The 11,535-nt window shown below is 49.6% G+C and overlaps 6 protein-coding genes across 6 annotated transcripts; 3 read left to right on the forward strand and 3 right to left on the reverse strand.

Annotated features, from left to right (window-relative positions):
- Positions 1–720: 720 nt before the first annotated feature.
- Aud_002982 (sugar porter family MFS transporter) lies at positions 721–2,497 on the forward strand (the record flags this gene model as incomplete). The annotated part of the gene is made up of 9 exons (XM_043287939.1): positions 721–801; positions 862–1,006; positions 1,061–1,201; positions 1,250–1,314; positions 1,372–1,417; positions 1,467–1,897; positions 1,956–2,046; positions 2,098–2,153; positions 2,216–2,497. The coding sequence occupies 9 exons, from the start codon at positions 721–723 to the stop codon at positions 2,495–2,497; spliced, it is 1,338 nt and encodes a 445-aa protein (XP_043143874.1).
- A 218-nt stretch (positions 2,498–2,715) lies between these two features.
- Positions 2,716–3,053, forward strand: Aud_002983 (uncharacterized protein; the record flags this gene model as incomplete). The annotated part of the gene is made up of 2 exons (XM_043287940.1): positions 2,716–2,817; positions 2,901–3,053. 2 exons carry the CDS (start codon positions 2,716–2,718, stop codon positions 3,051–3,053), a joined length of 255 nt encoding a protein of 84 aa, XP_043143875.1.
- A 150-nt stretch (positions 3,054–3,203) lies between these two features.
- Aud_002984 (putative C6 transcription factor (Gal4)) lies at positions 3,204–5,578 on the reverse strand (the record flags this gene model as incomplete). The annotated part of the gene is made up of 7 exons (XM_043287941.1): positions 3,204–3,576; positions 3,644–4,128; positions 4,191–4,873; positions 4,930–5,249; positions 5,304–5,398; positions 5,453–5,482; positions 5,546–5,578. The coding sequence occupies 7 exons, from the start codon at positions 5,576–5,578 to the stop codon at positions 3,204–3,206; spliced, it is 2,019 nt and encodes a 672-aa protein (XP_043143876.1).
- A 1,424-nt stretch (positions 5,579–7,002) lies between these two features.
- Positions 7,003–8,233, forward strand: Aud_002985 (uncharacterized protein; the record flags this gene model as incomplete). Its single annotated transcript, XM_043287942.1, has 3 exons — positions 7,003–7,215; positions 7,390–7,860; positions 7,907–8,233. 3 exons carry the CDS (start codon positions 7,003–7,005, stop codon positions 8,231–8,233), a joined length of 1,011 nt encoding a protein of 336 aa, XP_043143877.1.
- A 512-nt stretch (positions 8,234–8,745) lies between these two features.
- Positions 8,746–9,369, reverse strand: Aud_002986 (60S ribosomal protein eL37; the record flags this gene model as incomplete). The annotated part of the gene is made up of 4 exons (XM_043287943.1): positions 8,746–8,885; positions 9,015–9,086; positions 9,222–9,284; positions 9,366–9,369. The coding sequence occupies 4 exons, from the start codon at positions 9,367–9,369 to the stop codon at positions 8,746–8,748; spliced, it is 279 nt and encodes a 92-aa protein (XP_043143878.1).
- Positions 9,370–9,995: 626 nt separating this feature from the next.
- Positions 9,996–11,426, reverse strand: slu7 (mRNA splicing protein SLU7; the record flags this gene model as incomplete). The annotated part of the gene is made up of 1 exon (XM_043287944.1): positions 9,996–11,426. The coding sequence occupies one exon, from the start codon at positions 11,424–11,426 to the stop codon at positions 9,996–9,998; it is 1,431 nt and encodes a 476-aa protein (XP_043143879.1).
- Positions 11,427–11,535: the final 109 nt, after the last annotated feature.

An 11,535-nucleotide genomic window follows, 5' to 3' on the forward strand; every position in this document is an offset into this window, starting at 1 on the left:
CTTCGACTCGATATGATGAAAGCCTCGTTTGATGGCTAAATTGACTTTGATGGCTGATGCTTATTGTGCCCTTTTGTCGCCCCACATTGATTGGCAACCGGGGTGGCTTCTCCCCCGCTGTCGTCGGTCTACTGGCCTCCAGCTGACTAGGTACGTGCCATTGACTCCGTTTACTTGCACCATAGCTTACTCCTTATCTCATTCCCAGGTTAATCCCTCGGTCTGTCCTACTTGGCTTCTGACGTGAGAGCCGTTGTTCCTGCTGTGTAACTGTCTCTTAGTGAGAGAACAACAGCAGGAAATGCCCGAGCATCCAATCGGACAAGGGTTCTCCGACTCTCTTGTCAATTCAGGGCAATGATGGACCAGGCTGGTGGAGTACAAACTTCCATTCGGGAGGCCATCTTGCCACAAAAAGTCTCCCCGCATTTCATTCCCCATGTTCTCTAACCGGGCTCGGTGCTGGTCCGATCACGCCTACGAAGATGATCTTGACTATAAAATTCTTCATTGGCCGGAGCACTCAACTCCGTTTCTTCAGCAATGCTTCTGGATCATGCTACTCAGGTTCAGAGACGGAATACAGTCGTGCGGAGTTTAAGAATCAACACGCGCAGGGATCGAGGAAGCCGAGGGGTATATAAGAATTACTTGCTGATGAGAATGATCGCATAGAACAAGATCAGCACTTTCGAGAGGTAAATTGACTGGACAGCAAGAATGACTGGGTCTATGGACAATACTCCCAAAGGGGGGTTTTCCCTCATCTATCAGAATCCCTATCTTCTTGGGGTCGCATCAGTAAGTCCACTTTCTGATGGAAAAAGACAGCCAGGGCGCGATCCTGACCGTTATCTGTAGTTCTCAACTCTCGGTGGGTTGCTCTTTGGCTATGACCAAGGTGTTATTTCCGGGGTTATTACCATGGAGTCGTTCGGGGCCCGCTTCCCTCGTATCTACACAGATAGCAGCTTCAAAGGATGGTTCGTGTCTACGCTCCTTCTTGGTAGGTTGAACATCCTAGGCTTCCCCTCCAATAACAATATTGACGCCTTGTTAGCTGCCTGGTTTGGCTCCCTCATCAACGGACCCATTGCCGACAGACTTGGACGCAAGCTATCAATCAACCTAGCAGTTGTAATTTTTGTCATTGGTTCGGCCATTCAATGCGGCGCAGTGACCATCCCGATGCTTTTTGCCGGTACGTTTCACCAAATCAAGACACATCAGAGTTTCTGATCGCTTGTAGGGAGAGCTATCGCAGGTCTGGCAGTTGGTCAGCTGACCATGGTGGTGCCTCTGTACATTTCAGAGGTATGTACCCTCGTCTGGCAGAGGAAGGAGAAGTAAAAGATTGCTAAGGATTGGCAGGTTTCTGTTGCCGAAATTCGAGGTAGTCTTGTCGTCATTCAACAACGTACGTTAGTCCATGGTTATTCCCATCAGTCATCTGCTGACTTGACGAGTCTCTATAACCATTGGTATTCTGGTCAGTTATTGGATCAACTATGGCACAAACTACATCGGAGGGTCACGCTGCGCCCCGGATGTTCCTTTCAGCAATGGTTCCAAATTTGATCCCTATCGCGATGTGCCATCGGGCGGCTGTGACGGACAGTCTGAAGCGTCCTGGAGATTACCCTTGGCTCTTCAGATCGTCCCAGCCATGATCCTCGGGCTGGGCATGTTTTTCTTCCCTGACACTCCGCGATGGCTAATGATGAAGGAGCGATACGATGACGCGTTGAGGTCACTGTCCAAACTGAGACGGAAAGACAGGGACTGCCCGGAACTCGTTAATGAATACCTGGAAATCAAAGCTTCAATTTTGTTGGAGAACACCTTTTCGCGAGAACATTTTCCGAACATGTCTGGCCTTCGATTGCATGCTGCTCAGGTGAGTGTTCTTAATCACAGCTCTTTCGTTTTCGGAGCAGTCTCACTGAACATGGCAGTACCTCTCATTCCTGACCACATGGGCCCGGTTCAAGCGGCTGGCAATCGGATGCTCCGTCATGTTCTTTCAGCAGTTCATGGGCTGCAATGGTGATTCTACATCGTTATCCCTTGTTTTGCTACCACTAACATAATCCGCAGCCATGATTTACTACGCCCCTACGATCTTTGGGCAACTTGGACTGGACGGTAACACGGTAAGCTTATAAGTGTAAGAGTCAAATTAGTTAGCTTGACTGACTCTCCTGGTACATCTTAGACCTCACTCCTCGCTACCGGCGTCTATGGAATCGTGAACTGCCTCAGCACTCTTCCAGCACTTTTCTTGATCGACAAGGTTGGCCGTCGTCCTTTGTTGATGACTGGGGCCACGGGCACCTGCATTTCCCTGGCAATCGTAGGCGGCATTATCGGCGCCTATGGATCAGACTTGGTCAATCACAAATCCGCTGGGTGGGCGGGGATTGCCTTTATCTATATCTACGATATCAACTTTTCATACTCTTTCGGTCTGTGTGCCCTCATCTCGTCACCTATCTGAGTGCATTTGACTGACTGAGAACAGCACCCATCGGTTGGGTCCTGCCGTCGGAAATCTTTAACCTTTCCATCCGCTCCAAAGCTATCTCCATCACGACCTCGGCGACTTGGATGTGCAATTTGTATGTGTTTCATTGAATGTCATAAATGAGCGAAGCAAAAGGTTATCATGAACTGACACCTCGCCTTTCCAGTATCATTGGACTGGTAACCCCAGATATGCTCGACACAATCACCTATGGCACCTATATCTTCTTCGCAGCATTCTGTCTTTTGGCGCTGGCTTTCACATTCTTCTGCATTCCAGAGACACGCGGGAAGGTTCGTCGCCCTGATCCCATCTCTTTCCTAGTTGTGCAGCGCTGCAATTGCGGATTGGCGGCGGCTAACTTGCCAATCAACAGACTCTTGAAGATATGGATCTCATCTTCGGTGACACAGCAGCCCATGAGGAGAAGCAGCGCATCGTCCAGATCGAGGCGGAGCTCCGGGAAACTCAGGCCGGCGACCCTGACCTCGAGAAAAAGCCATATGCGCGGCAGGAAGAGGATGTTTAGAAGAGCAGGAATATATTCAGCGCCGTCACTGGAAGATTCCGGTTTCTTTCGAGTTGATCGGAGTAACGTCAATGTCGTCGTTATGAGCTCTCACGTTCAGTATGTGTGATACCACGTTCGATTCTGTTACAATACTTAGCCACAGTTGAATCAGTGGAAGTCGGTCTGAGGCGCGAAATTCACCCATTCGGAGAAATCCATTCCCCCTATATTCAACTCTTGGTCCACATCCGGGAACATACTCCCGAACATTGGATCGTTGAGGAGCTGATCTGAGAACTGCATCAGCATCGGCGGCTGCACCGCGGTTGACCCGTCCGAGACGGAGGAAGTATACGCAGGGGAGCAAAGCCTATTCACGACTTCTAGACAGCGGGTGGCGAGACGGTTGTTGCTTAGAGAAGGGTGGGTGAGAAGTTTCTTGGTGGTCTCGACGTCTTGAAGCCAGGCGGGGGCGTCCGTGCTGGTGGGATCTGTCATGAGGAGTATGATAGGGATCAGGCCAGCCTGGAAGAGGAAGTAACTGTACATAAATCCATTAGCGTTCAGTTGCCTCGAGCATTTTCGAAGATGGTGGTAATGGAACGTACAGCATATACCAGGCCCCCAGTCTCGTGCAGATGTGATTATTGACAAAGTCCGAGATGGACGAGATGGTCCACCGGGCGTTGCGAAGGCAGAGCATTCTGCACTCCGTCTCGAGCGGATCCTCGGGTTCCGGCGGCGAGCCCGGCGTCGGCGTCCATCTTCTCGACGCCCAGCGGAGAAGGATGGGCCGGTAGAGGAGGATTCTCAGATTCCAGTGCCGCCACATGAGGCGGTTGCGGACGAGAGCGAAGTTGTCCGACTCGGGTGTTGTAATTGGCTGCTTGAAGTAATGCGGGAGGCTGTTGTACCAGTCTTCCATGGGTTTTGAGAGACCCAATGTCTCCTCCGCGGTTAGACTTGGTGTTGATATCAGACGCTGGTAGACGCTATTGGTGTGTAGGTGGAATTTCGCCTGCGCGATCATGCCTGAGTAGATAGTCGGCCCGTTCTCCTCGGCGGGTAGCACGGTGGTGGTTGATGTGAGAGCCTGTGATTGCGTTAGATATTGAATGAGCTCATTAGAATGCTTGTGGAGGGGATTAGTATTACCTCGTCATGAATGTTGAGAACGTGTTTTGAATCCATGACACTGTCCTCTGGTAAGAGGATAGGTCGACCAAAGGTTTTCGCCGCGCCACTGTCGAATATATACACTCCCCACCATAATCGTCTCCTCATCTCTCGCTGAAGTAGACTGATTTTCCAGCCTGGGAACTCCTTGTGCAGACCAAGGCTCATGGCCATCCGCACAGCCAGGCCCAAGAAATTCCAGCCGGTGTTCGGCTTGTTTCTCTTTTGCGCATAGTTACTCAGAAGTAGCAGTGCCAAAATGAGAGTAAGATTTCCTGTCTCAAAAACAGACACCTGCTGCAGGTGGCTTCTGGCTTCCTGGTAGAATGTGATATCAAGGTCGGAGTTGTCATCTCCAATGCTCCATGCCCCAAGGGCTAGAATGGTATTGAGAAGTATCTGCCACGCCTGTCCATGGGGGCGGGGAGCTTGTTCATAGAACTGCGCTTTGAAGGTAGCTTCGTGCACAAATGGATAGCTGGTATGGTAATTGAGAAAGAAGGCGTCCATGAAGGCTTGCTCAATGAGCCCGGAAGGTGCAGTGCTCAGAAGCTGGCTTTTCAAAGGCACTCTTTCCGCTGGCTTATTCGGACTAGCGGGAAAATTCAGATCGAAGCCATGCTTCAATAATGCTCGAAGAGGCACCACACTGGAAGATGCGCCTATGGAGGGAGTTAGCAGCCGTTTAAGATTTCCTATGTTTTGGTCCGACACGAACCGAAATAACCTGTTCCCTCGGGCTTTATCGACAAGGCGGCCATTCCATCTGTCAAATCACCTACTGTGATTCTGTTCTCGGCCCAGTCGAACCCGTCCGCTTGTTGCGGAAGAGCTTCAGGGGCTGGTTCGGTTCGATCTGCCTCGGCCTTGGCTGGGGTTGAATGCCTTGACGAAGAATTGGGCGAAGACACAGGCTTCTGCGGTGCATCTTGGTCCTGCAGCAACGAGCGAACAGTAGCGTCCAGGTCACCTCCAGGAAACAGCCTTCCTAAAGCTGTTTCAAATGCTTGCAAGCGCTCTTCGACGTAGGTTAAATGTCTGACAATAACGCGTTAGCCATTCTGTACTAGTAGAAACGGAAGAGCAACTCACTGTCGAGTGAGAGGGCTTCTAGTGACTTTTGGACTGTAATTGCATTCTTTGTTCAACTGCTTGCATTGAGCGCATGTCGGTCGTTCTTTCGAACACTGTGAAGTGTCAATATGGATTTATCCGGTCATACCAAAATGGATATCCCATACCCTAGACTTTCTTAAACGGCACTCATCACACTGGACACAAAATCAGTTACTCCCGTTCCTTGACTAGGATTAGTGGAAGTCTGGGGCACCTACAGCATATGAGTGAGAATCACGGGTACTGGCCATTTTTATCGATGATAACCTGGTTGTTTGTAATGTAGGTCAGGTGTACGTTGAGAGTTACACCAGACTGGTAGCATCTAATCGGGTATAGCAGAGTTAGCACTCAGCGCCGGTTTCATCAATCTGCAGCTTCTCCTTTTTACCGTAGTCAAGCATGACCAGGGTGACTGGCCGTATTGCAATCTACATGGGAGAATAGGGGGTCGAGAAGAATTGACAGGGCATTTCAAGCAATGAACATAACCCGTATTCACACCAACAGGCGGTATACAGGTATTTTAAAGACAAATGGACTTGCGACAGGACAAATCGGGAAATATCAATTGAATAAACAGAACATGACTGGGGAATCTCAAGGCGAGAGGATATCGTGGGGCCAACTCACGATCGGCATAGGAACAGTATAGGATCCACGCTTCAGGGACCGGACAACCAGAAGTCACAAATTGATGCAGTTTTCCAAAAGCATGAGAAGATGAGAGGATAGCCTTCATTCGACTTGGTATTTGAGACTCAGACTACTCTGGATTCCGAGTCGAGACATCCTCGTTTTGTGCTGGATGAGAAGAAAGTCATGTGGGGAAGTGGCAGTCAGTCAGGTGATGGGCGCAAAATTTTGTCGAATAACAACGATCCATTGTTGTCCTCAGGCACATCTGGCAATTCGGGTCGATTGGGGATCAGTAAATCTTATGGAAGAATTACAAATGACTTCGTACTTTTTATGATATGCTACAGCTCTATCATTCAGGCTCTTTGGCAATGTCATCTCTGGAAAGGCCTGCTTATTTCGCCGATACTTGACTTGATCAGGCTTGTGTTGTAGTATGCTTTGTCTCGAATAGTTGCAGTACCCCTACAGAGTAATTACAACATTGTTGAATTTAGATCAATTGAAGGGGATACATTGATAGAACGAGCAATAGTGAATTCTTTTGCTAGGCCTCGCTGCATATGATCAATGGCTGACGAGCACATCACATTACCAGCCTGGCTGCATATAAGCCCTTTTAACGAAGTATATTTATTGCAATTTCCCTCCATATGTCTCTTTCCATGCTGCGTATGCTTCGTCCTTGTCGCCAGGATGAGCTTTCAATGCGAGCCCATTGCGACTACTAGAAACTTGAGTAAATGAGATATCTTGGATAAAAATACAGCAGAACGTCTAGATTCGTTCGAGCGCAGCATTGAAAGGCATCATATTCATACCAGCTGCCTGAGGCAGGAGGTTGTCTTGGCATCAATGCGGATATCGACCAATCAGTCATATTTTCTATACAACGTCATCTCCCCGATACTAACAATATCGAACTAAATTCCGCACAATTACGGTACTCTCAAGACAGAGCCCATCTGGGATTTACGAATATCAGTTTTGATTGCGCTCACCTGTGCAACATCCCGGAGAAAGCTGTCGTTTGATTATGCCCTCCCAACCGGCAGTACCGCCCCTCCTAACGCCATATGTAACGTCCCTCCCTCAATCCTCACTCACAGTCTTGTCCTCAGTACTAAACTCAACGGGCAATTGGCTCGTCCTGCGATTCCTCTATGCTGCACTGAGCGCGCCGTCTAACTCCCACGTTACGTTCGGTAGCGATGGCGTTGATGGGCGGAAAAAGTGCAAAGTCGCGCTTGTAAGTTTTTTGCGGGGTTGGGATTTTTGGAGGACAGAAGCAAAGAGATTGGTAAGTTTGCCTCCCCCTGCTCGATTTTTTCCTACTCAAAAGTGTAGTCGCTATTTATGGGCTTCGTTATTTATGACTTTCATTCCCTGAATTTTCAATCCAGTAACAGACTGACACTCCTAGGGTTTGGATCTTGCGCGCCTGACAGACAAGGGCCAATTTGCCTTTGTCGATGGACTCTCGGAACTCTTCTACGCGCCTTCGGCGACCCAAAGATCACCGCCGCCACCATCTTCGCCCTCTGCCATTCCTCCAAGGACTGCCCTCCCTCTGCGCACATCCCTAGGCGCTGTGCCGGGACGAGCTCCGCAACATCTGCCGCAACCGAGCTCCACGGTCCCGAGCACAGCGTCGGCCGAGAGCGGACGTACAAAACGACTACATTTCTCCGGCAGCGGGCTTGGAGCCCTTGACGCACTCGAGAATGACATCGCGAATGTGATCGAACAGCTTAAATCCTCAAAAACCGGAGATGAAGGGGAACCCGAAGTACTACTGGTCATTGACCAACCGGACATGCTACTGGCCGCTTCGGGTCCGAGTCATGGTATAGGCGCTACCGAGATGGGGGAATGGGTCATGGGACTACAAGAGGTACGATCATCGAGGGAGAGCCAATTACTGTGCTGACCGAGCATAGCATGCTTATGCGACAATCCTGACGCTTTCCTCCGATTCGCCGTTGATACACAACGCATCAACATCCGCTTTGCAATCGGCAACGCCATTGGAGATGGAGCATGCCGCCTTTGCCATTGGATCGGCTCATCGGGCGGAGATGGTCATGCAACTGCGCAGTTTGGAAACGGGTGCGGCCAGGGATGTCAGTGGAGTACTGAGGATAAGTAAAGGAGGCGCCTGGGGAAGGGGTGAAAGGACAGGTACTGAGGGTGATTGGGAAGAGAAAGAGGTGTTGTACTTCATTCAAAGAGATGGAGGCGTCAGGATCTTCGGAAGAGGGGAATAAAAGTGTTGCCTCAGTTGCTGATGGGAAAGTTGTCTCTTCCGGAAACCAGGCGTTCCGAAGCGCGGAGGACAAATTCAAACCAATGCGACGGCTGGAGAAATCGTCATTTGAAGTGATTGGTCGTTCTGGAGATGCAAAAGGCCTGTACAATGCGAGAAAACGGGTAGATTCAGTAAGACAGATCGTAGCATTGGGAAGATATCACAACACTGTATCTGCCACGCGGGATATTCGCCAGCCATAAACAAGGAAAAGAAATCCACGCGTGCTTTCCCTTGCAAAAATCCCTCGAATTTTTGTTCGGTCTTCCATTTGTCGTCAAATTTGTGCCCATTTATTCTTTTAGTCTAGAACATGATTGCTATGACGGCAAAGAAAAGACCCGTCCCAACACCAACTCCATGGGAAAGCGTCATTTTCGCCTTGCATTGAAACCGGTCACTTCAAATGCCAGGCCATTCATACCAGCCCTCTCCAGCCTCCGAGAACGAAAACGCGACGTCGAATTTAATTTAGTGGTTCTCGGGACCACGGGCGCCCTTGGGAGTGCCGACCTGGAAGCCGTTCTTGAAGCGACGGTGAACATCCTTGAGGTGGCTCATTCTGCCGGTGCCGGTGGTCTTTCTTCTCTTGGCCTTCTCGCTCCAGTTGTCTGTTGTTAAAAGAAAATCCGTAAGCCAACATTCCAAAAGTCAACCATACAGCTGTGCTTGAAAGAGTCCCATTGTCGACCAAGCACGGGTTCAAACAAAAGAGATAACGAAGATCGGGGAGTCCGTACACTTGCGAACCTTAGCGGAGGGGTAACCGCAGTTGGCACAGGTCGACTTCTGGATGTGGAAGGAGCGGCGGCCTGCAATCGAAAATCACAAGGTGTTAGCCCATCTGAATCCTATTGTTTTCCTCCGGCAATATCCCAACACCGTCTCCCATATAGAGATCCGCATGAATCTTCCGCCGGAACAATCTCGAAAGGTGAAATACTGACCACAACGCCGGCAGAGGGTGTGAGACTTGTTGTGGCGCTTGCCGAAGCTGGAGGTACCCTTCGCTGTAATCGTTGTCAGTCTGCTTGAATCTTTCGACGAGAGAGGCTATCGGCGCTCGGTGAAATGTCGAATGTGGTACGTACTCATCTTGAATTAAGGAACTGCAGAATTGACGCAAAATTTAGTACAATATGTCGCTTGAAAAATGAGGAAAAAGGGTACGGCAACACTCGTAATAGTAACTTACCTGGCGATTCCGTTGAAGGGCTGGTTGTCGTTGTCGTCGTCGCTGGGCGTATCGAAAGTTGCGCTGAGATCTGGGGCGGGTGTCGCTAAGCGAGTTGTGGTATCCAGGGCTTGTGCCCTCGTCTCGTGATTCCAGAATCTCCCGCGAACTCGAGGTCACCTGACGTCTGAACTAGCATTCGACGCCACTAGAGATACACCAGTCCATTTCAGGATTAGCTTTGTTTGACTGGGAATCTTATGCTTTTACTATCCTGCCGCTTAGCTACTCTAGTCCACCCAAAACCGAAGACTTTACTTCAGTCGCCTGCAAGAGCCAGGTGAACTAGCATTCGCTCGTCTGACTGTTTGTATATCTCACTAATGGGATAAATTGCATGATGATAGTCCTAGGTATAGAGAACATTCTCCTGAATACAACTTAAATGGGTATTGAGTAAATAGATCAGCCCCAAAACGCCCTTGTGGTGATGCAAAAATGGCATATCCGACAATTATAATTTGAAGCTTAACGTAAGATGTCACAATCATTCTTTCCCGATGAACGAAGCCATTGGATCGTCAGCGGCGAGACGGCTTCGTTTGTATGAATCCAACTCTTCCTCACTAATACCAGATTTCATCTCCATCATTGTTCTCTTCTTAGTGTTGGTCTCGGTGTCTGCTTTTCGCTGACTGCGATTGGTCGAATCCTCGGCTTCATGGATGTTGTCTGTCTCGCCCTTAGCCGGAGCGGAGGTTTGATCACTCGTCTCCGGCCCAGGCAGCAAACCCATCGACCTCATTTCTGCTTCCTCGAATGCTTTCTTACCGTCTTCACCGGTACAATAGCTATTTTTCACCGTTGAAAAACAGCAAGCGTAACCCCACTGGAAGTCATGCCACCAGCTTCCAAATACTGTGGTGTGGTTGTTCACGAATACATCTTCTGGATATTTGGACTTGACTGCGTTCTTCGGCGCACCCTTGATTGCGCCAGTCTCGTCATATTCGACGAACCTTTCGTTCTCAATGACCATGGTTTCCCGGAGGGGCGTAGGTTTGAGATGCTCCTCGCCACCGTATTTCTCCAATAGTGCCTTCCGTTGAGCCTGGCGCTTCGCCTCACTCTCGGCCTGCTCTTTCTTTCGTAGGATTTCACCGGATGTGGGATTAGCTTGGAGATGGATCTTTTTATCTCCACGTTCTTGCGACTCCCAAGCATACTTTTGAGCTCTCTCAAATTCTGCAGCGTCCCCAGACACGCGAACAAAATTCTCCTCGGCAACAAGAGCTGCAGCTTGATCATCCTGCGCACCCATATCGACCATTCGCCGTGTTTTAGGATCGTACTTGGCCGAATCGAGGTCAAGGTTGAGCAGGTACTTTGCAGTATCTTCTCGGATACGTAGATTGCGAGTCGCAGTGCTTTGTTGTCGTCCCATATCTGATTCTTCAGCGTACCGGGCTTCCTCTATAGCAGCTTCCTCATCGTCCAATTCGCCATCCGTAATCTTTGTTCCGTCTTGACCTCCCGGTTTCGTACTGCGTTTCAGTTTTTCGAGTTCCTCATATTCCTCGATAACCTGACGGTATTCGCTGGGATCGTAGCCATTCCATCGGTCTCTCTTAGCGTCCCACCCCAGTTCGACGTTCTGTACAACCTCATCGGCCTGTATATCTTTACCCGTCCATTTAGCACCAAGCTTTCGGGGTCGGCTTAGACACTCTTTTGTTTTGTGGGTCATGGCACCGCAATTCTCGCAAGCGCCTTTGCGATACTTGGTGGCTGCTGGACCAGCGCGCTTCCCACGGTCGTACCATTTCGATTGATCTGTAGCTTGTTTTTGAAGACGTTGATGTTCGAGATAATCATTAGCAGTCGACTCATCATCGATGTAGAACGGTTTCTTCGCGATAAAAGACGGGATATATTCGTTGCGCTCTTTTGACGCCACATCAGCTGGTTTCCGCGACATGGCGTGAATATTAGCAAACGAGGTCAGAAAATAATAAAGTTGGAGCCAGAGAAATGAGCCTGATCGTGACGTCCAATTTAACAGAGGTTGAGATGAATGGTCGCGGCTT

This window comes from Aspergillus udagawae, assembly GCF_001078395.1.
Source record: "Aspergillus udagawae IFM 46973 DNA, scaffold_2, whole genome shotgun sequence".
NCBI classification, from domain to species: domain Eukaryota; kingdom Fungi; phylum Ascomycota; class Eurotiomycetes; order Eurotiales; family Aspergillaceae; genus Aspergillus; species Aspergillus udagawae.